Raw genomic sequence first — 23,546 nt, forward strand, 5'->3', positions numbered from 1 at the left:
TCAGTCTCAAGGAGCTGAACTGAGTATCCTGACTGAGGTATCTGTTCATGGAAAAAAAATATAAATATCACATGATACAAATCAATGCTGAAGACTTAAAAAATCTAAGTTGCTCTAAATGAGCATCACATTCAATGCAGATTGGGTTTTCCAGTTATACTCCCCTAACAGTTACGCTACTTGGGTCACAGCAGCATTGCTAAAGAGCACAAGCTCTAGAGCTTCTCTTGCTGGGCAGAACACGCAGCTGGCTGAGAAACTGAGTTCCCAGCGCTCAGGACGTGTAGGAACTGCTGCCCAGCCCAGCCCAGAGCTCGTACCGCAGCTGCAGGGGGCAGTAAGGGAGAGGGGTGGGTCCCACAGCAACTGAACTTTGTTTAAACTCATTATTTTATTCACAGTACTGAAACTGCCACTATTAGATGTGGTTTTACCTTCCAGCATGGAAGGGCTTCCTTCATATCAAATTGTCACTACGGTCTAGGGGGTAAATTTGATTTATGCCTTTTTGATGCTGGCCTGAAGCATCCTGGGGTTGGGTGGTGTGTAAATTAACACGCACACACTATGTGACAAATATGTAGTGCAGTGACACCCCTTTCAGGCTGCTCACCAGCCTCAGGAGACTCTAAAGGCAGGTTTTAGGCTGTAAGAGATGGTGTCAATACACACAGAGCTCAGAACACTCAGTGCAACATCCCAGGGTTGTCTCGAGCAGCATCACCCGTGGCAGAACCAAGGCTGAAGGCTGCCAACTGAACGGTGGAAGTTGGCACAATTACGTAGTTTCGTTATTCCAATTGACGGATACTGTCTGAAACTGTTGCTATGACAACTTTTTCCTGCAACTGACTTTCCTGCTCAAGAAAATGACCAAAACACCTGCCCACATAAAGAAAAGATCTGCTTTTATGTTGTGTGGTAGCTAAATTCTCTTTCCTTTACATGCGTCACATTAGAAACCAGCACCACCTTCCACACAGCCACATGCAGAATAAGGACATAAATGTTCAAAACCACTTTTCTATCACCGTTCCTTATGGTTACACCATGTCAAATTTATAGATTTTCTATATAACTAAAGCCCCAAAGAGATAAGCCTCTCCACAGTAAAACACCACTTGCTGAAACGTGCCCTGGTGTAAAAGCCAGTCCAATATTTAAGCCCACTAACAGAATTTGAAAGTCATTTCAACTTCTTGATCTCCATAGCTTTCTTCCCCATTTCAACAGACACGACGCACCCACCTCTGCCACCTCAAAATACAAAGATCTGACAGTGCTGCCACCTTACGAGCCAGGGCTCGTGGATGCAGACGAGGAAGTTCTGTCATATAATTCAAACGGATCCCTGTTTCAATACCCACAGGAACGCGAGCAGCGCAGAGCCGGAGCTCCTGCTTGTTCCTAACATCACAGTGCAATTGTGAACGCAACCCTGCCCCAAAAAGCACCCCCTTATCCCCAGATCCCAGCAAACATACAGGGTTTACCAGATCGTTTGTGATCTCGTGGTGGAGTTAAAGCAGGCCTGCAGACCTGAGGAAAGCGGGAGTTCTAAAAATAACATCATTAAAGGGTTCTTTTCCACGTTGCTTAAAGAACTCAACAGCCAAAGCCTCGAGCCAAAGCTGCTCGGCCTCTGCACCCCCCTGCACACACTATGGACACGCTGGAGCTGCAGGAACTCTACAAACTGGTTCCTCTGGGGACCCCGGCATGTCAACCCTTCTAACACAGCATCCTTGAGAAAAAAAAAAGCACAGCTTCATACGGTTCTAGGAACAGAATTACAGTACGGACTTTAAAAACAGGTTCTAAGGCTCAGACCCAAAAGTCTGAGTCCCAAAAGGCCTCTGGTTGGGTTCATTCAAGCTCTTGCGTTCGGACTGCATGAATGCAGCATAAAATGATTGCAGCAAGACTTTCACAGGTAATTTCTACATTTATTTTTTATACCAAAAAGTTATGTGCAACAAATAGAATTCATACATATTTACAGTGTTTTACCTGTTAGCAAAATTGTATCCTAACCCTCCAAGAGAGACTCAGCCTGCACTGACAAAAGGAGCAGGTGCCCAGGGACTCCATTTCAGCGGATGTTTCATCTGGAGTTTAAAGCACTAGCAATAAATAGCTGATGGAACACACTCTACAGAACAAACACCTAATATTTAGGCCATGCTTAATACAGTTTTATGGTAACGGAACACTTCATCTTTTCTGAACCAGTTTTGTCCAGATCACCGTTAAATGTCATTGGCAGAACCAGGGCTATGGGATCTCTCCGACTTTAGCCCAGATAAACCAGGAGCATCGAGTGCTGCCTGAAGCACCTCACTCATCTGCATCGGCCAAGAGGCTACAGCAGGTGACAAACACCTATAACACGTGGAAATCTCACTGGAGAGAGCTGTTGTCACTCCCGCTACCAAAGGTGGGAGGAAATGTTCCATCGGTCTTAGTGCTGCAAACATTCTACAGTAAGAAGCTTCCAAGAACATTCATTTCCTAAAGGAGACTTGAACACTTTGTTGGCCTTAAGAGGAGCACAAGTACCTTACAGTAAGAGGATTTCAGGAATGTTTCATTCCTAAGCAGGTTTGGGGATGAGGTTCTTTCGCCTTTCCGATCCACCCCTCCCTGCAGAACTCCTGCGAGTCAGGGAGAGGAAAAAGCTGAATTCAGAACCACTGTTTGCAGATAATGAATTTCCCCCCCGCCTCTTCTCATGAGTCTTAACACCACAGCGATCCTGCCCTGCTGGCCCTCTGCCAGACCAGGCGTTGCTCATGACCTTTTCCACCCACACTCTTGTCTCATCAAGGTTTTTCAGGAGTTGCCTTCAGATCTGTAAGGCTCGATTTAAAATCAACCCCAGATTTGCCACATTTATTTGGGCTGGGACAGCCACGGGGAGAAGCTGCACGAAACACGCATCAGATTCCATCACATTAATTGTCACCTGAGCCACTTTACTGGAAGAAATGTGCCGTTTCTATCATTGGGAGCAACGAGGAGTCAAAGAATTGGAAGCAAAAAGGTCCAGATTTCTCCTGCTAATACCATTTTGCTCTTTATTCAGGCCAACTGCATTTCTGAAGCACAAGAGAGGATGTAGAAGAGTGAGGGCCATTTCTAGCAAATCACTTCCAGTAAAAAGTAACTGCAAGAAAAGCACACAAGACACGAGAGTTCACAATTAAGGATCAGATTTGCAAGTTTGTGCACAAAGTATAGCTGCAAGTTCTTCCAGAGACCAAAATGGGTTTCCATTTGATCCCTGTGTGCACACAGACAAGGACTGCAGACATGGCTGCGGAGAATCCGGCCCGGAACAATTGGACTGAACAAACGGGATTAACAGACTATGCCCACACAGACAAGAACAAGACACAGCGAAGTTGGCCAACACCTACACTTGCAGCTGATGGGGCTTCTCTTCCTTTTTCTGGTATGTATGCACCCAGAAATCAGACCAAGTCATCTCTGATGATACTGGTCTCCACTGCTGCTCGCTCCAAGGTATTCGCGCTGCAACTGTTTTGGGCAGCACGCGTTCACCTCTTCCTCAGATGAAAAAGATGCCTTAGTGTAGATCACAGGAACGCACCAAAAATCAATCTATACAACATAATTAACAGCGATATCACCGCAAGGCTTGTCAGAGAACAAAGCAAAGCCTCGAGGGACCAGTTTGACATCATTCACTCCCCTCCTATCAAAGTTCAAGGCATTTGAGAGACAGAACTAAACATCAAGACAAGCTTTAACTGTACTCTGGTCAATACAAAACGCATTTAATGAATTGTTGTCTAAAACTGGTAGACGAGAGGGACAAGTAATTTAGTGTTACATGCAACAGATGTTACTCATACCACAGAACTCTATACATAAAGCAGTTTCCACCTATATCCTCGATACAAACCAGAAAGTTACTTCAGTAGTAATTTAAATACTATTGTGTGAATTCAATCTAAAAATTCTATTTTCTTTACAGAACACTGCATGTTTCACAGTCAAGTTTATCCTCAGCAACATAGTGTTTATAACCCACTTAGCCAGACAACAGACCTGTCTGACATTCATGTTTAAGACAAAAATCCTACAATTAGTTAAACTGATTATTTAAATAAATGGGTACGCAGTTGGAATTCTTCATATTTAGAAGCTGACAAGGGCAAAAAGCAGCACAGCACCAATTACAGAAAGTAGCTGAACCGATACATTTTGGTGTCACAGAGTCTGAAACACAAGTGTTTTACTTTTCCGAATCACGTCACCAATCTTCTATCGCACCGATTTAACTGGAACAATACTGCTACCACTTCTCAGTCTAAAAACTAAAAGAGATCTCTTAATACTCTTCTCTCCTCAGCAAGTTCACTGGGAGTTTTGTTTGTTTGTGTGTTCGTTTTTAAAGCAAGGACACTTCTGCCTGCCAAGTTCAACACAAGGTATTTGGTTTAAGATTTTAAGACAGAAGGCACTTTTAACATTCAGCCTTAGAATACTGAGCGCAGAAATGACGTTTACGATTTTGTTCCTTTGTTTAAATCTGCAGTTTAATTGTTTCCAATTAGTTATTAGAAAGAGCAATGATAGCACTATATCACATTGCATTCTCAGGAGTGCATTGACTTACTCAGCCCACTAAACAGGTTGCCCTTCCAAGGCATCTCATGCGTGTCAGGCCTAAAGTTCATTTCCCAATATAGCGCAAACCAAAGATCCTGACGAAGATCAGTTAAGTACAACTGCTCCTCCAGCGCGCTCCGTGATTAGCCCACTCGGGCAGTGGTTCCCACTGCCGGCTGGCAGCATTCACACAACATCCGACCTCAGTAACACGGGCTGCCTGACCACAGCTTGCAGGTGAAACCGCTCTGCATGGAAATTCAGTCCTTCAAAGAACACTCTCTGATAGCCCAGCCCCCAATCTGCATAACATCCCGGTTCTATTCATCCCTATAAGTTATTTGCATTCTGTCCAGAAATTCACGAAGTTGTGGTTTAATTAATACACTTCAGGTTTCAGCTTTAATCCCATTTTCATTACCGGAGACAAAAAAAAAGAAAAAGTAACCCAAACCAACCATCATTCTTGTGAAAGCACTGGCAGCGAGTGCCGCAGCACGGTTTTCTCTGTAGAGGTCACCTCTTCCATCCCGTCAGTCGGCTCCAGCGGAACACCGACAGCTCCGAGGTGAACACAATGGATTGTACAGGGAGGTGTCCAGGGAGGAAACCAAGAGTTCTAATTTTATTTACAGTATGAGTCCTAGTCAAATCTAAGTCCGTCGGCTAAAAAAAGAAGGTAATACATGTACTGTAAACATGGCAACATTAAATATGGTAATGCTAGTCTAGAATATTTAATGTCATGATCACATCTTGTTATACCTGAATTTATATACAGGGTATTTTATAGCAAGTGTTACCCACTTCACGAGTGGAGGGGGAAGAGAGAGAGTCTAGGCTTTGCTGTGGCTAAAACTCCTTCAAAGTAAAGTTAAAGCTTGTCTTTGACTGCATTAGAGCTTTCTTTCATAACCACGTTTACGTTGAGGATTAGCAAAAAAAAAAATTATCTAGGGCCCCTTCAAATTTATAATTAAAAATTCAGTTATGATTCTCAGGGAAAGTGTCTGATATGGAGAATAAAAAATTACTGCAAAATAAACTTAATGGAAGTTGGGTCTTCAGACTGTCAGTCAGCAGTTCAAACAGGCCTCACTCCTGCTTGGGTTGGAGTTGCCGTTTCCAGGCCTCGTTCAAATAAACTAGTCGTTTGTAGTTGATGATAAAGAGAATGAAGTTCAGCAAGTATGTGATGACGCAGACAATGCAGAATTCCTTCAGCACAAAGTACAGAATGTACGCCAGGTACAAGGACCCTACGACAGACACTATGGAGGATGTCATGAGGATTAGAGCTGCTACTGCGCTTGCTGTCATACCTGCAACGAGAGAGAGAGTGAGTTACTAGCGCCGCTCGCGCTCCCCGCTGCCGCACAAAGCACAACGATTCAAACTGAAGGCTGCTCAGCACAGTGGGTATACACACACGTCTGTTTAAAATCACTGCTTGCAGGGGAGCTGCTACCTTTTACACAACAGTCCTTGGATAAGATGTGTCGTATTGACCATCTCCTGTATTCTTGAGTTATGGGGAATTGCAGGTTGGTCAACTTATGTCTATTGATATTAACAACTTTACAGCAGACGATATAGTTATAAAGAAATACACATACATGACACTTCATGTGCCTTTTCGCCTGCTGCTGTTATTACTCCTGCAAAACTCTTAAGTTCCATTTTTATTTCCTCTCTTTTCTACCATTCAGTCCAATCCTAAATATATTTAAGTGAAAATACCAGTGCAGCAACAGCCTTGACACTTATATTATTAGCAGCATAGCAAGAGAAAATGCAATTGCTCATTATTGGTTGGGTTTTTAAGCCCTTTGGACAGCTGTATCATTAGACTGGTGCTAAAAGACAAAGATAAAAATCACATGCATTTATCTGGTCTCTTGCAGATTGCATGACGTGTAACGCACTCCTCTCTCATCACCACAGACCTGTTATACATTTTAGGCTTTAACTGGAATCAATACTTACCAAGTAGCATTTGTAGTATATAAAACACGAGTCCAAAAACACTGTTTGACTGATTTATTGCACTGTCCTTTCCAAAGATGGAACCCAACAGACCAAATCCTCGACCCCATCTGTAAAACAGTGAAACTAATTAACTTGCGGTTGGGCACCTATTGCTTCAGATCAGTATTTTCACTACATCACTGTTGGAAAAAAACAGATACTCAGACACGATCGCTGCAGTGCTACACGAAACTCGGGGGTATCTTGGAAAGCCCAGCAGCTCGCAACAGGGGCTCTGCCAGCACTGACCTCGCTGGCAGGTGAATCAGAGCCTTGTGTTTGCACTTCAGCTGCTCCTGACCAGTCCAGCACCTCAGGAGGAACTCAAACCTGCCGGGCAGCCAGGCTGGGGATAGTTCCAGAACAAGTCTCACAGACCCCATTTGTCAGAGCCTGCGCACAGCTCTGAACCAGCACCTTCACCACTGAGCAGTTCTCGGGTGTTTTAGTAGAAAGGGAGGAAGTGGCACAAGCCCTGCAGAACTGCTGGTGTAATAAGGTGATAAAATATTAAATTAGCAAGCACATTTGTGGTATAAACCATTAATTTGATGCCCTAAGGCAGATTATTCCACTCTTTATAAAGCAAAGTGAGGACCTTCTTTGTTAGTGTGACTTGAAAACACAAAAGGGCATTAAGGCTCCCTCAACTTGCAGCGAACAAGAGAACATGAGGATGCACCAAGTCAAGAACTACAGACACATAAATGTCAGGCTGGGTTCACATTATCAGGTTAACTGTCATGTAATGATGTAAAACAAGCACAACTCCTCGCTGCTGTTGCAGCAGAAGACACACGGTGCTATATTTATGCCAGGATAAGTGTGGTTTCCGAATCATTTGTTGGACCAGAGGCAGTTGTTCTATAAAGCCCGGCTCAGCACAGGTTTGCCCTCTGCACACAGTCGGAATGCTGCTGATCCGCTCACCACACATCTGGGACCCACTACCCTGAACGCTGTTCCCTCACACGGGAAAGTGCCACAAGGACATATTAACACCATCTCCAAAACACTTCATCAGCTCACAGCCATTTGCGCAGTATTTTCAAACCATATTTGACACAAACATTTTAATTCGAGCTCAGTAATCATCTGTAATTAACTGTTACACCCAAGCCTTGTGCTCCTCTCCCTCCAAACCCGAGAACAGAATGAGGTGCTGGATGGAAATATTGTGCACTGTTATGATTTAGCAGCAATTTGATAATTAAAGGTAGATCAAAGAGTTGGATCTTTAGCAGCACTTGATCATAAACCAATTTAGTGTTTAACAAGATGTTTGTATGGAAACTATTATAATCAAAACAGTGAATTAATTACAGATTCAGAAATACCAAGATTCACTCTTATTTACTAGAGAGTACAATAAGAACACAGGCAAACGCAGAGGTATAGAGATCCATGTATATACAAAGGCAGGTCTATAAGCGTACAAGTAGCATGAATAATCACAAAGATTTATGCCTGAATTTAAGTACACAAAGAGAGAAGAAAAATGATCGATGAAGAGGCTGGCCTGGAAATTTCCCCCTCAAGACTGGTGAGAACACTCGCACGCAATGCACCAGCATTCCCAAGTAGCACTAGTGAGATCTCAAGGAGTCTGACAGATTTCCTGAGAAGGGCGCGGGTGCTCATTCAATGCGACTTAGCTCAGGCCTTTTCCATTCTCTGATAGCAAATAAGAATGAGTACTACACCCAAGAAGCGTCCCAACTCTGAGGGATCCCTGGTCCCAGCCTGCTGTGGTCCAGAAGAGCTCCACGGGCCTTCCATAAGATCACTTATGTAAAGGATTTTGAGATAACTGAGTTTTGTCAGTTTTGTTTGAATATTCATTTTGATGTTTTAATATTAGTTTTTGCCACATCACCACTCTGGCAACCTTCACCAGTGACACCAGACCACCTCGCCTGCGCCCCGATCCAGGTATCCAGTGCACCCAGTGGTCAGGAGGGACTGATGTTCACTCATCTCAGGTGACGCATAGGCCTTTTCCCAGGCACAAACGACACCAAGAGCACTGAAGGGATGCCCAGCAGCTCCAGATCTCTGCACCATGACAACAGGCACTCTCTTCCCAGTGTGCCTGTAGAAGATGACCAGCTACCAGTCCCTTCCTTCCAGCAGTGAGGGAGGCTTTTCCCACATACAGCAGGTTCAGGTAGGCCAAGGGAACGCCCTGGCATATGGAGTGCCTCTATACACAGGAATTCTTCTCCCTAATGTATTCTTCTTCTATGTAAACACGAGCCTGGTTTCCACTAGATCAGCAGTGGCCCAGAAGGAGGAGGAAAGAGTTGTTCAGAGTGAAGTTGTGCTAAGCAGCCTAAAGTGGTCGGTGCCGCCGGGAGAGATCGCTCCACCACCAGTACCAATTCCTACAAAGCATATTCATATAAAACAGCTTTCAACTAGTTGGGTCTCAAATCTTGTAAATGACTGCAGCAAGACGGACATGCAAACATAGAGCTCAAGCCAGCCCAGGCAAGATCGTCACTCACTGTACCACAGGGACACTGCCGCGTGTCACAGGGCTGCAGAAGGGTCGGGAAGACACACAGTGAAGCAGCACAGCACTGCCCGGCTCCCTGCAGCCCTGGTGCAAGGCTGGGGCTGTGCAAACCTATAGGACAAGGGCCAGGACACGTCCTCCTGGCAGCACCCGCAGGGCAGCAGTCTTTACAGTTTGTAGTGAAGTTGTATCAAAGATCTGGGAAAGCAGCTGTGGAGACACAAGCGCAGCCGCTTCGCAGCCAAGGGAGCCACGGTTCTCTGAGGAAAGGATCTCAAAAAGGACCAAATACCGTGCAACAACACTTAAGCAAACATGAAGAAATACTGCAGGTTCCAGGAATCTCAGCTATGCCAAGACTTTCCTCCCACATAGGGAATGTTATCTAGATTTTAAGTTTACCTTTTAGCCTTACTTTGGTAAGAAGGTCACAGCACATCTAACAACTGTCTCCCAACTACCAAATGCAGTATTAAAGAGCCAGACAAATATACTGAAGGTATCAAAATTTTGCATAATAAATCTAATAATTTATTTGTATTCTTCTGTGTTACCACATCTATAGATATTTCACCTTACGATCCACACATGTAATTTATTGTTCTGTTCTGCAGGTAAGAATTCTCTGTAGGATTAACATTAAACCCGATTTAAACATACTCAGGCTTTCCTTACCGAGAGATAAGGAGCACAACTCAAAGTGTGCCTAAGTCCATATTCCAACATCAGCCTAGCTCATAGTGCCTGCAGGTTCCTGCCCTTTCCCTGCCTCTTCTGATGCTCACGAGATCCTGTCGTGTTTGAGAGCAACCTCAAAACAGCAGAAACTTTAGACGACAGAATCCGACCCTGCAATTAATCTGCAAGTGAATAAAATGTTCCTAATGGGAAGGTAATGAGTGCAAGACCTTCCTGACAGTCAGCGTCCCCCAGGCTGCAAAGAGTTCCAAGCAGGGAGACAGCTTTTCCCAGGTGTAAGAGTTCATTAAGTGTCTGATTGGCCTTGTAGAAGCTTTAAGGACACCGAGTATATTAAACTGCAGTCCATGGGGCATAGCTCTAATCTCACATGTTGTTCCACACACTTCAAGACAGCTAAGCAGCCTGTGGTTTAAGAAGGACTTTTTCCAGGCTTCTATGTTTGAAGTGTGAAGAAGTTTTCTGCATGAAACTGAAAAGCAAGAAATCTAGACTTTGTATGTTCCCATTTCTATCAAAGAGGTGAAATCATCTCATTCTATCCAGGAGGTCCCAAACCCCACTAAAAGGCACAATGAACCAAAGTAATTTTGCAGCAAGTGGGAGAAGGAAGAAGATCGAGTGTGATGAAAATCTTCCTTCTCACACCAAAATCACACAAATCACGTCTGAGTTATGGTAACTTTTAAAGTTTAAAAACATAAGGAGAACAAATAGCAAGACAAAGACTACAGTCCTAACATCAGAATAAACTCCAAGAAATAAAACATCAGTAAAAGGGACTGTAAACAGCTCAGATTTTCTTCATAGAACTTGCCTTTCTTATAAAGAATATCAGAATCACAGAGTGGTTTGGATTGGAAGGGATCTCAAAGCTCATCCAGTTCCATCCCCTGCCATGGGCAGGGACAACTCCCACTGGATCAGGTTGCTCCAAGCCCCACCCAACCTGGCCTTGAACACCTCCAGGGATGGGGCAGCCACCACTGCTCTGGGCAACCTGGGCCAGGGCCTCCCCACCCTCACAGCAAAACATTTCCACTGAAGCTCTCATCTCGAGATGCAGCTCAAAACCATTCCCCTCGTCCTATCCCTGCACTCCCTGATCAAGAGCCCCTCTCCGGCTTTCCTGGAGCCCCTTTGAACATGATTTACAAGAACCATTTTTAACTGAGACCGATTATTTTTTGGATATAGAACATTAAGTCAAATGAACTATGTTAATTAAAGAGTTGCTTGCACAGCAAGATAAAAGCATAATCCAACATCACCACCTTTCTCCTGGTATTGCCCATGGCTCCCGCCCCTGCAGCCCAGTGCTCTGCCTGTGTGACTCAGAGCAGCGGTGACAAACCCGTGGCACAGGCTGCTCCCGCCACACCCCAGTGTCACTCCTATTAAAAAGAAAACGCAATCTGAGCTGACTTCAAGGAAGTTTGAAAATAAATCTTTAAGGCATCTTTCTGTGGATATTAAGCACCCCTCATTTGCAGGCATAACTCTGAATGTTCAGTGAAAAAGACTTCAGAAAAAGAGTTTTCAGCCTGAAGACTCGAGAAATCCTAGACAAAGTGTTGGGAACCATTTGTGTAACTTCCTAACATCTGGAATTGAACACTACAGCACCAATGCACATTTCCTTTCATCAAGAGGAGGTCTTGAAAATTATTACCTCCCCTCCAAACACTGTCTCTTGTGGTTTGGAACACTGAACCAAGCTCAGAGGGATTGCGTTCCTAGCAGTTTAACACGGTACTTGAATGCACTTGGTGCTTCTGAAGAGGAAGACAGGAACAACTGCAGTAATTTTGATCCAAGTGACGTATCTCCAATAAAACTGTATACCATTAAATCATTACCTGTTTTGCGCAATTCTGAGCACCCTCCACGTTCCAGAACAGCACGCTGTGCGAACGCACTTCAGTCTACACATTTTATCATCATTTATCAGAGACAACACCACTGGCCAAAAGGCACCCAAGAGCATCACACAGCACACCCGTATCTCAGCCCTGTTAAAGGACAAGGGAACAACATCTACATTTAACAAGTTCAAACCTGTAAAAGCTATCAAAATGAGCTCTAAAAGCAAAAGAATTCCAAGCCTGACAAACACAAGTCAAACAAACGGAAACTATCTATTCAGCCAGGAGTTAGACCTAGCTCATCTGCTCTCTGTAAGAAATGCTATCCTGTTTTTCCTAGCCAAGCACTCCAGTTCTGACAGTCACCTGCAGATGTTTGTAAGGGCATTACAAAGTGATCATTCCCCAAGATGCTCTCTTTGACCTCAATCATCAAGTTAAGAATCAGCTTAAGACACTCCTGAATGGGGTTTCCCCCATACGGACATGCTCAGCAGCCCATCCTAAAGCCTTCCTGAGCGTACAGAGACCCCTTCTGAACACACAGCACCCTCAGGTGAGGAATGCCAGAACCACAGACCTTAGTTTCATTTAGCAACCTTTAGTCTTCATGGCAAGAACAGAACTATCTACTGCATATTCATTTTCATGAGAAGAAGTGCACTGGACCAGGTCAAGTCCAGCCAATTCCAGTACCACGGCTCTGCCAGGAGCTCTGCTTTGACCAAAGCACACCTATTTCGTAGTTCATGTCTAGTTGAAAGCAGTATCAAACCCTTCAGAGACCAGATTATTAAGTGGCAGGTACAATTAAAAAGCTGAGAGCACTCCATTTGTGCACCAGGAGGTTTTCCAACACATTTCTCTCTCAATTTTTAGGTTTGTTGCAACAAAAAGGGGAAACAATAACTCTAAAAAGATTACTTATAGTGCTCCGAAAATAGAAAGAACTCAAGTTTTTCTGAGTAGCAGCAGATTACTTAAAGTCCCTCAGTTCAGGATCATTTTTCACCTCATAAGCATTATTTTGTTACCAATAACGAGCATCATTGCTCACTTTGTAACAGTGAGGAAACAATAAATACCATTTTCTAAAACAGGCTGACCCTTGACAAGTGAATGACACACTTCCCGCAGCACTGCCTGACCTCTGAGCTGAGTTATGGTACAGAACAAGAGCTCCCAGGAGGGCAGCAAAGCCAGCCTGCTCTCACACATCATCCTCAGTGAAACACTCAAAGGTCAAAGGATCCGGAGCACCTTAATAGTCAGCAACATTAAGAATCTTTGGTTGCAGCTTCTTTACAGCTTTCACTAGAAGATTTTGGATTAAACCCAGTTCACAGTTACAAGATCGCTTAGGCCACTCTGACAGTTTTAATAAATTAAGCACAAGTTTCAATTAGAAACCACAAGAAAGGAGATTAAAAATTCCCATTTGTAAGCTTGCCAAGTGTGCTCAAAGTTTTTGATTCCCTTAATTTCATGGTTAAATCTATTAGCAGTATTTACCATAAACAAATTAGATTTTGTTCCACATATCCTCCAGCTCTGCCTCAGACACAGCTGAAACTCAGCATCCAGATAAGCAAAATCCCAAGCAAACAGTGGTTAATTATTTTATAGCGCTCTTTACAGAAGCACTGGTTATTCAAGTTACAGGCCAACAGCATCCTGCCTCTTCTACATAGCCTCTTCTATTAAGCTATCATAAAGGAAGTTCAAATTTGAACTACAGGCACTTTGCATCCAGCAGAGAAATCCTCAGCCCTACTGCAGATTCCAGTGAACCTCAAAATAAGAAATGTATGAGAACCAAAAATACATGTGTTTGATATCAGATCACTGAGAGGTTGAAATAAGCCCTGAGGTAGCCAGGGTGCTGCTGTACTTCATAAAGATGTGCCTCCGCCACTATATGTTACGTCAGCCTGAAGTATTAAGTCATCGATTTTCCATTAAAAAGATCAGACAAAAAAAAAAAAAATCACCAGACCTATCAGCTTCTGCTGCTTTGGGAGCACCTTGCACTAGAACCAACGAAGCTCGTTTTCTACCCATGCTCCTGAAACCCCTTCCTTCACAGCACATGGAATAACCAGATCCCTCTCAGCCCTGCTCCCTGCCTCCCAGTGCCGTCGGTTATCTACCAGCCCTGTCCCAGTGCTGTTTGCACATGTGCTGCCTGGCAGGCGAAGGGGGCAGATAACCTTGGCTCACACAGCAGGTTGTTCCCCTTCAGCAGAGGTATTACCTTGAGTCCCTCTCCCCTCCCCTTCAGCACAGAATCTGTTTCTATAACACTTCAGTAACTTGCACCTTTTGTTGAATTTTGCCATAAAAAAAAAAGAAAAATTATAAAATAAATTATTAATACACAAAACAGAGGCAAAATCTTCTCTAGGAACCAGGCTAAAAAAGCAGAATACAACAACCTTTCTTGGCCTCAAGCCGACTGCGCTTTTTTGGCTCAGTGTCCCTAGCTGTGAAACTTGGATCATACTCATTCATCTACAGCGATTGCCAATCACTGTCACCCTGACCCTGCAGCACTCCAAGTCCTGCCAAAGCAAAGTGCTTGACATGCTGGATGGATTCTGTCTGCACCGATTTCCCCCTGCCCACTCAAACCAGAGCTCTTCACACCTTCCATCACACCACAAAACCAGTGGATCCTCGTAACAGACCCAACATCTGCCATCCAGACAGATTAGACCCGACTCTCAGAAGGCAACATTTTCACATCAACTATTTTGGCAGCCTAAGAACCACCAATACGATTTCTACTAAGTGACCCCCAGCTGCTCCACAACTGCCCTGCAACCGCTCCATTAACTACTATTCCTCTTTGTACAGAATCACAGATGCCTCACAGAAACAAAGGAAATTACTGATCAGAAAATACTTGCAAAACTAGTAACATCTTTAAAAAGCACATGGGCCTCATTTGCAGAAGGGACTGAATGAGCCTCTCCTTTCCTACCACCCACAGAAAGCTCCCTTCACCATTTCTCACCTTACATCAGTCACATTTAACTGTGGCTGATAGCCTCAAACACATGTGAATGCCTCCTTGCAGTGAAAAAAAACTACTGGGATGTGAGGAACTTACCATTGATATGAAAGATAACTCCTATATGATGTTCTTAACCGGGAACCAAGCACACTTGACAGACATCGAGCTTAGAGGAATTGCCCCACAACAGAACTGAATGGGAATCCACAATATAAAGATCGGGTTAGGGAGGAGGTCAGAGAAGTTTTCTTCCATGTGCCATGTCCTTGGATAACAGGGTTGTTCTCCGGTTGAATCTCCGTTACGGTCTGCAGTCTATACAGACGCACCAGAGCTGTAGCTCTGGCAACGTGTGCTTCACTGAGAAACCAGCACTGTCATGGTTGTAACTGCAATATCTCACAGCAGAATCGCACACCTGCTCTGTGGAGGAACAAGCTCCTCACCAGCACGGCTACACTCACACAACCAAGCATGGGAATACCGTGCCACAGGACTAAGGAATTCAAACACAACACTTACACAGGTCTAAATTCACTGCTTGAAATTATTTACGAAGGTGAGTGGATCACAATAATACTGCAAGTGTTGGCAAACCCGGTACAACGGCTGCACATCCACCACACACACAACTGTACAGATCACGTTGTCAAGAAGCACCAGCTGACTACTCTGATGTGTCCACCAGACGAGACAAGGCAGATACGCATCCTTCTGAACAGGCAGTGGTTCAAAGACAGGACAATAATCCTTGTACATGAGTGTGAATTTCAGAACAGGGAATCCCCAAAACACATTATTTGTCAAATATACCCAGAAGAACATAACATTTTAAATCCTTTTTTGACTCAAGAACTTCTTCAGTAAGTCAGTTGAAGATATTAACCTCGATCAATACTGACTGCTCCCAAACCTCTTCCCTTACCGAGCTGGCCAAAAGCTACTAATACCACTAATGACACACAGCATCGCATGCCCTTTGGCCACTCCTGCCAACAATCTGCAGCCTGTATTACAGTTGTGACACCATTCATATGCACCAGGCTACAAAACCTCCCTTTAAAAGAGCCACCCACTGATCTGCTCAGGCAGGAACCTTCAATTAATCAAGACAGAAAGTAGAAACATATCACATCAGAAGACCCCAAAGTCTAGCAGAGCACAGGAAAAATCAAAGCAAAGAGCTCTGGGTCTCGTCATTACTGCTTAAATGTCACATTTCATTTAAAGCTGTACTGCTATCCATACAACTTGAAACTTGAGCTTAATTCTCTCTGTGAAACAATTGTAACAGCAAAACGAAAGACTGTTTGGGCACTGCTACTAGCCAGTTTTATTATAAACAAAGCCATTCCTGCCTGAAATTACTCTCAAGGAAGCAGTTCCCTTAAAACATCCAGAACAATCATCAAATGCAAAATTAGGTATTTCTCTAATACCTTCCCCTATTTCTTCTTGGAAAACAAGCCATTACACAGCCCTCAGCTGTTTTTATTTTTAAACCATTTCATGAACTTTCCCTATGATAAAAGCTTGAAATATGCTGACCATTACTGTTTTAAATCAAGGGTAGTAGGAAGGTATCTCTCCAACATAATTTTCTGGATGAGTCAGTCTCTGATACAAGATTTTCCGTGCTCCTCCCTCTGCTTGCTGGTAATCTTTACAACATTTCTGCTCTCCTTGTTGTGCCAATACCAGATTTGGCTTAAAACAACGCTTGGAAATATCAACAGCTTAGTAGTGAAAAAAAAATCCTCCCCAAAGACCAGAACTTAGTTCCAAAGTGACTCAGCTCAGGGAGCAATACACTAATTTATACTTATTATTCTGTACAGTTAAAATTAATCCCAACGCTATGAGGTGCTTTTTAAAGTCCAGTCCGCTGCTGGAGTCAGCACTTGGAATGTGAAGACTGTTACATTCCAAGTTCCGTTAGTAAATCCAGCTTAAGTAAAAAGTCAAACAACCGGATGAACACTCCAGAAGCCAGTAAAAGCCACAAAGTCTGTCACCCGTTTTACTCTGTAGAGCTAACTCTGCTAATCAGCTAATCAAGTAATTGTGATTGCCAGTATAACGGCTTAATGAGTTAACAGTTGAAGCTGCATTACATGTGAAAACACCGTATTTGTAACCCTTTTATTTCAGAGGAACTTTGGTGATGCATGGTAGTAAAAGGAACAGTTGATTGGACAGAGGGAGTGCGAGTGACTGACAGGCGGGGAGCTGTGCCAACATGGAAAATGAGATTAATTTATCTCAAGGTTATTCTTACTTCAAAGCTTAATAGCTCGCCCTCGTCTTAGTTTTAAAGTAATATTCCTTTTTCGCCTGTCCTATACAGTACTGAAAGCATTTTCTTCTCCAAATATGGTTCGACTGAACAGACCTCGCATGCTCCTTTTCCCTCCTGCTCTAATTACCACAAGTGATTCTGACATCTGCAACACTTCAGTCTTTAAGCAGGATTCTCCTAGCAACAACTACTGATATTTTAGCTGATTTTATCCCTAACTGTTCATATTAATATATAGAATTCCTGCTGTAAAGTCCTTACAGGTCTTGCCCTGGTATAGTCAACACCTTAGCTGCAGCATAACTAACGAACGCAATAATTACCAAGCATTATTCCATAACTAGAAATACCTAAAGATATAATTGGAATGCAAAGCATTTAGTAAACATGAATTAAAGCTACTACTTCAAATTCCCTGTCTCAACAGCAGCATTTGCAACAACAAATAAAAGCTAATGAAGGACTCAATCTATACCAGAACAGACTGTTACAGAGGCTGCTTAGGTGCTTAAATCCCTGAAATTCTCTTTTTGCCTCTATAGCTGTGGAAAAATTAGATTACTGATGGTACTCACGTGGTTTAATCTCAGTAGCCTATGAATAAGTTTAACTGATAAGTTTAAATCATCTGGCAAGCTTATTGAAGTTGTCTTCCTGTTTAAACGTCTCATTTCAGGACACTTCTCACATGAACAATCACCCTCACAAACTCAAGACCACCTGATGACAGACACAAAAGCAGAGTTAAAGCTCTCATTCAATTCCAACAGCCTCCTCCCAGGCAGTCGCAGATGCACAGCTCCCTGTAATAGAAGATAAATCCCGTTTCTGTCACCACAGGAGGGGTTTTAAGAATAAGAGCACTCTGTATGTTTTGCTTGAACCATTCAACCAGCTTCCACCTTGACAGGGAGAGCATATTCTCCCCCACTGGCTGGTTACCATAACACAGTGAATACCTTTACAAAAACTGCAATGGTTTTTATGCAGGTTATGCACTTAAAATCTCAAGTACTCACTGAGCTGAAGGGACTGACACAACAGTAACAAAATCCTCACTAAAGAGGAAGCACTTCGTACACACATTTGCTGAAAAAACGGAACCGTCCCCTTTCCAGCTACTTACTTGTGAATATGTTTGTGTTTGTCTTCACATGGCTATATATATACACACACATCTGTGTACGTGGACACAAACACACGCATATATATCTGCACAGAGCTGTTTTGACATTGCTGGACAAGTCATCTTATTTCTTCATCCTTCCTTTCTGTCATAAAATACATAGAGCTGTTAGAGCAAGTCCAGAGGAGGCCACAAAGATGATCCGAAGGGCTGGAGCACCTCCTGTCCCAGGACAGACTGAGGGAGCTGGGGTTGTTCAGCTGAAGAAGAGAAGGCTGTGGGCAGACCTTAGAGCAGCTTCCAGTGCTGAATGAGGCTCCAGGAAAGCTGGGGAGGGACTACTGGTCAGGGAGTGCAGGGATAGGACAAGGGGAACAGTTTTGAGCTGCAAGAGGGGAGACTGAGATGAGATCATAGAGAGAAACGTTTTGCTGTGAGGGTGGGGAGACGCTGGCCCAGGTTGCCCAGAGCCGTGGTGGCTGCCCCATCCCTGGAGGTGTTCCAGGCCAGGTTGGATGGGGCTTGGAGCCCCTGATCCAGTGGGAGGTGTCCCTGCCCATGGCAGGGGTGGAACTGGATGGGCTTTGAGGCCTCTTCCAACCCAAACCATTCCCTGATTCTGTGATTCTTTAGTTGAAATACTTGAGAATACATTGTTAGGAGAGTTTCCTGGAAAATTACACCTGAAAGTAATTCCTGTAGAGTGTTTTCACTGGTAGCACTTGTAACTACACACAGGTTAAGTCTTTTCATTATTGTACTGCAAGAAGTTACTCGTCAATAACAAGGCTAACAGCACATTAACATTTATAAGTTGCCTCTGCTATCAGAAATAAGAACCAGCCTTTAGCAAAGAACTGCTGAAGTCATTCCTGACAGGAAGCCTGTAATCAGGATTCAGACTGGGCATTTGCTGCTGAGGCAGAGGAATCCCTCTTGAATCAAGCACTTCCTCTGCATCCCAAAAAGCAACCCGTGCTGCCTGGGGATGTTACAATGAAAAAACTATCTCAATACTCCAATTAGAGAAGCCCAACCCTGTGCGATGCTCATGTTTACGTTGGCCTCAGCCACTCCTCACACCCACAGCACTTAACTCTGACACTCACCTGTCTCTCAGGCTAATTGCCATTGATTACAACACCGCGATTGCGACTGCCTCATCCTCCACCCCGTATCTGTCCCAGAAAAGCTGCTCCCACGCCGCTTCTGAGCGGGACTCCTGGGGCTACTCGGGGCTGGGATCCCCCGACGTTCGGGGACCTCGAGGACCGCCCGGGAGCCCCCCCAGAGGCTCGGGGCCGGGCCAAGCCCGCACCGCCCTGAAGCGAGCGCCCCCCAGGCCGTGCCCGGCCGCGGCTCCGGGGTCCTGCCAGGCCCCGCCAGACCCCTCAGCCCCCTCAGCCGCGACACGGTACCGGCCTCGCCGCCGCCCGCGCCCCCGGCCCGGTCCCGTCTCACCTGGAGGTGATGGCGGCGGAGCAGCGCACCCGCTCGCTGAGGTCGCACAGGGCCTGGTAGTGGAGGTCGCGGCCCTTCTCGCGCTCCAGGTGGCAGGCGTACAGGGACAGCAGGATGCCGGCGGCGCAGATGGCGGAGCGGGCCACCCGCTCCCAGCGCGGCACCGACACCCGCAGCAGCACGGGCGCCGCCATCTTCGCGCTCCCTGCGCCGCGCGCCCCGCGCCGCCCGCCGCGCACGCGCGCCCGCTCCCCATTGGCTACCCAAGATGGCACCGCCCACAGCGCCCGCGAGACTGCTTCCCATTGGCTGTACTGGGTGTCCCCACCCACCGCGCCCGCGTGATCGTTGTCCATTGGCTTCCCGGAATGGCTCCGCCCACCGCGCTCGCGCTGCCGCTGCCCATTGGCTAGCGGGGCCCGTCCATTAGGGACCCTCAGCGCCCACGGCGCACCTTCACCCCATTGGCTGCCCGGTATAGCCCCGCCCACCTCTACCTAGTGACCGCTTCTCATTGGATGCCAGGGCAGCGCGCCCCTCCTGGCCCCGCCCCTCACCGCAAAAGTGGCGCAAAAGTGGGCGGGGAAGTCTCGTCGAGCCGTGTCGGGACGCGCCGAGTAGTCCTGCTCCAACTCCAGTTTCAGCGGGAAACTGAGGGTTTCAGCGTACAGCGACGCTGCTGAATGCATCCAGGAAGAGTGGTGTTAGACAGGGGAAACCCTGGCTTTCATTGACAGGTTTGGGTTGGAAGGGACCTCAAAGCCCATCCAGTTCCAATTCCCTGCCATGGGCAGGGACACCTCCCACTGGATCAGGGGCTCCAAGCCCCATCCAACCTGGCCTGGAACCCCTCCAGGCATGGGGCAGCACCACTGCTCTGGGCAACCTGGGCCAGGGCCTCCTCACCCTCACAGCAAAACATTTCTCCCTACGATCTCATCTCAATCTCCCCTCTTGCAGCTTCAAACCATTCCCATCATCCTATCTCTGCACTCCCTGATCCAGAGCCCCTCCCCAGCTCTCCTGGAGCCCCTTTCAGCACTGGAAGCTGCTCTAAGGTCTCCCCACAGCCTTCTCTTCTCTAGGCTGAACAACCCCAACCCTCTCAGCCTGGCCTCGTACAGGAGGTGCTCCAGCCCTCGCATCATCTCCGTGGCCTCTTCTGGACTGTCTCTAACAGCTCCAAGTCCTCCGTGTGCTGAGGACTCCAGGGCTGGATGCAGGGCTCCAGGTGGGTTCTCACCGTAGTGGAACAGAGGGGCATAATCCCCTCCCTCCCTGCTGGTCCCACTGCTCTGGCTGCAGCCCGGGACACAGTTGCTTTCTGGGCTGTGAGCTCACGTTGCCGGCTCATGTTGAGCTTCTCACCCACCATCATTCCCCTTTTTTCCTCAGCTCTGCGTCAACAGATCTGGCCTGTACCAGGGAGTGCTATGAAACCCGGCATGGCTGATGTGACACTGCACTACAGCTAAGGTGATGCTGGTCTCTCAGACAGCTCCTCCAGCCTGCACTCCAGCTGCAACTGCAAGCTGGCCAAGATTTGATTCTTATTACTTAAGCTAATTCATTCCCTTAACATAATGATTTCTTCCTTCCTTCACTATCAAAAGTAGCATTGCTATTCGTCTGGCTGTGGTTTAACAACCTCCATGTACCGTGAATGCCCACCATAAGCACCGTTACTGTCTGTTCTCATTCCCTTCCCAGTTTCCTTGCACACACATTATGCTATTAGCAGATGGAAGAGCGAGTCAGTACAAAAGAAAGCTCTGTGAGCATTACCAAGACGGGCAGGACGACACAACACAACGGCAGCTTTCATACCGCCTGTTATGCCATCCGCACCTTCATTGTTCCGCAAAACAAAATGAACTCGGAGACGCGTTGCAAAATTACTCCAGCTGCAATGAGGAATCCCTCTGTCAGACACAAAGGGAAATTAAAGAGAGCTAAGAAACCCATTAATTAATAAATGAGTTGTTTGCACTCTAGCAAGTGTATAAACTAAATTAAAAATCTCCTGCTGTCTACACTGTGCTCTCTGCTGTCAGCGGGAACAAGGGGAGAGGGACAATGGGAAAAGAGCAGAGATGACCAAGATGGAAGGGGCAACCAAATAAGTAACAGATGCACTGAAGCTGCAGGGAGAGGAATCACTGTTGGAACAAGTCCAGAGGAAGCTACAAAGATAACTGAGGGCTGGAGCACCTCCCGCACGAGGACAGGCTGAGACAGTTGGGCTTGTTCAGCCTGGAGTAGAGAAGGCTCCGAGGAGACCTTAGAGCAGCTTCCAGTGCCTGAAGGGGCTCCAGGAATGCTGGGGAGGGACTGTTCACAAAGGCTGGTAGTGAGAAGACTAGGGGCAATGGGTATAAACTGGAGAGGGGCAGATTTAGACTAGACATAAGGAGGAATTTCTTCATGATGAGTGGTGAGGCAGTGGAACAGGTTGCCCAGAGCAGTGGTGGCTGCCCCATCCCTGGAGGTGTTCAAGGCCAGGTCAGATGGGCCTTGGGCAGCCTGATCCAGTGGGATGTCCCTGCCCGCCACAGGGGAGTTGTAACTAGATAATGTTTAAGGTCCCTTCCAGCCCAAACTATTCTATAATCCTGCTTCATGTATTTATATGTTTGCCTGTAAATAAGACAAGGCAGAGCCCGAGCTTTTCCTTTGGGTCAACCAATTGCGCTCCAAGGGCTGTGGGGCCCTGGCAGCAGCAGATAGGGCAGTGGGGCTGAGCTCAGCCCTGCCTGCCCCTAAGTCTGGCCTTGCTCCAGGAGCTCTCCCACCACTGTCCTGCACCAACCACAGTAGACAAAGTGCCAAATCAGAAGTCATTTCCTATTTTTATTGCGTTCCCCTCTCTAGACTACAGAATACCAGTCCTTCCAAGACATCTTTCACCACCCGCCTCCAAACTTCCCAGCCTTTTTTTTTTTTCTCTTTTTAAATCCCAGCCTCTTTCCAAACCCTCATCCTGGTGCGCAGACTCCAAGGACAACAGAGACAGGGTCAGGTCATGCTGGAACAGTTGGTGACTGTGGCACTGTTGTGATGAATAATGTTTTAGAGCTAATAAGTATGCAACAAATAATTAAAGCATTAATTAATAAACAAATCTAAAAAGAGAGCATTCAAAATATAGACAGTGTCTTGAAAAACACAAACCCGAAGAGCCACCTTGTGCATGGGGCTAGGAGGCAGGAGGCGTCCTGGCCCCTTTTTGGGGTAGATGACAGTAACACCCAAGAGTTCCCAACCCATTCCCTGTATCCCACCCCATTTCCCGCTCAGGACCCACTCCGGTTCTGTCCCATTCCCCACCCCATTTCAGCTCCATTTCCAGCCTCATTTCCCACCCTGTTTCAGTGCAGTTTCCTGCACCCTTTCAGCCCCATTTCCCACCCGATTTCCCGCTCTGGACCCACACCAGTCTTGCTCTGGTTCTGTCTCGTTTCCTGCCCCATTTCAGCTCAATTTCTTGTCCCATTTCCCGCCCCATTTCAGCCCAGTTTCCAGTCCTGCTTCCTTCCCCGTTTCAACCCCCCGTTTCAACCCCGGTTCTGTCCCTTTCCAGCTCAACTTCCAGCCTCATTTCTGCCTCGTTTCAGCTCAATTTCCAGCCCCGTTCCAGCCCAATTTCAGGCCCCGTTTCCAGCCCCACTTCCAGCCCCGTTTTAGCCCCACTTCCAGCCCCGTTTCAGCCCCATTTCCAGCTCTGTTTCAGCCCCGTTTCCAGCTCCGTTTCAGCCCAATTTCCAGCCCCGTTTCCAGCCCCCTCTCAGCTCCATTTCCAGCCCCACTTCCAGCCCCGTTTCAACCCCACTTCCAGCTCCCTCTCAGCCCCATTCCCAGCCCCGTTCCAGCCCCTCCCCGTTCCCGCCCCGTCGCCC

At 46.2% G+C, this 23,546-nt stretch overlaps 1 protein-coding gene across 1 annotated transcript; it reads right to left on the reverse strand.

The window, feature by feature from the left end:
* Window positions 1-8: 8 nt before the first annotated feature.
* Window positions 9-19,887, reverse strand: VKORC1L1 (vitamin K epoxide reductase complex subunit 1 like 1). The gene is made up of 3 exons (XM_054084808.1): window positions 19,651-19,887; window positions 6,625-6,734; window positions 9-5,960 (listed from the first exon to the last, which is right to left on the reverse strand). The coding sequence occupies exons 1-3, from the start codon at window positions 19,842-19,844 to the stop codon at window positions 5,734-5,736; spliced, it is 531 nt and encodes a 176-aa protein (XP_053940783.1). The 5' UTR covers window positions 19,845-19,887; the 3' UTR covers window positions 9-5,733.
* Window positions 19,888-23,546: the final 3,659 nt, after the last annotated feature.

This window comes from Cuculus canorus, chromosome 20, assembly GCF_017976375.1.
Source record: "Cuculus canorus isolate bCucCan1 chromosome 20, bCucCan1.pri, whole genome shotgun sequence".
Lineage (NCBI taxonomy): Eukaryota > Metazoa > Chordata > Aves > Cuculiformes > Cuculidae > Cuculus > Cuculus canorus.

What these genes read in the sequence shown, in the direction of transcription:
- VKORC1L1 (XM_054084808.1), bottom strand. Translation starts at nt 19,844, where the DNA reads ATGGCGGCGCCCGTGCTGCTGCGGGTGTCGGTGCCGCGCTGGGAGCGG. An exon ending in TCCGCCGCCATCACCTCCAG is followed by an intron (nt 6,735 to 19,650) that starts GTGAGACGGGAC and finishes ACTGTTTTACAG; the next exon opens with ATGGGGTCGAGGATTTGGTC. An exon ending in TATACTACAAATGCTACTTG is followed by an intron (nt 5,961 to 6,624) that starts GTAAGTATTGAT and finishes CTCTCGTTGCAG; the next exon opens with GTATGACAGCAAGCGCAGTA.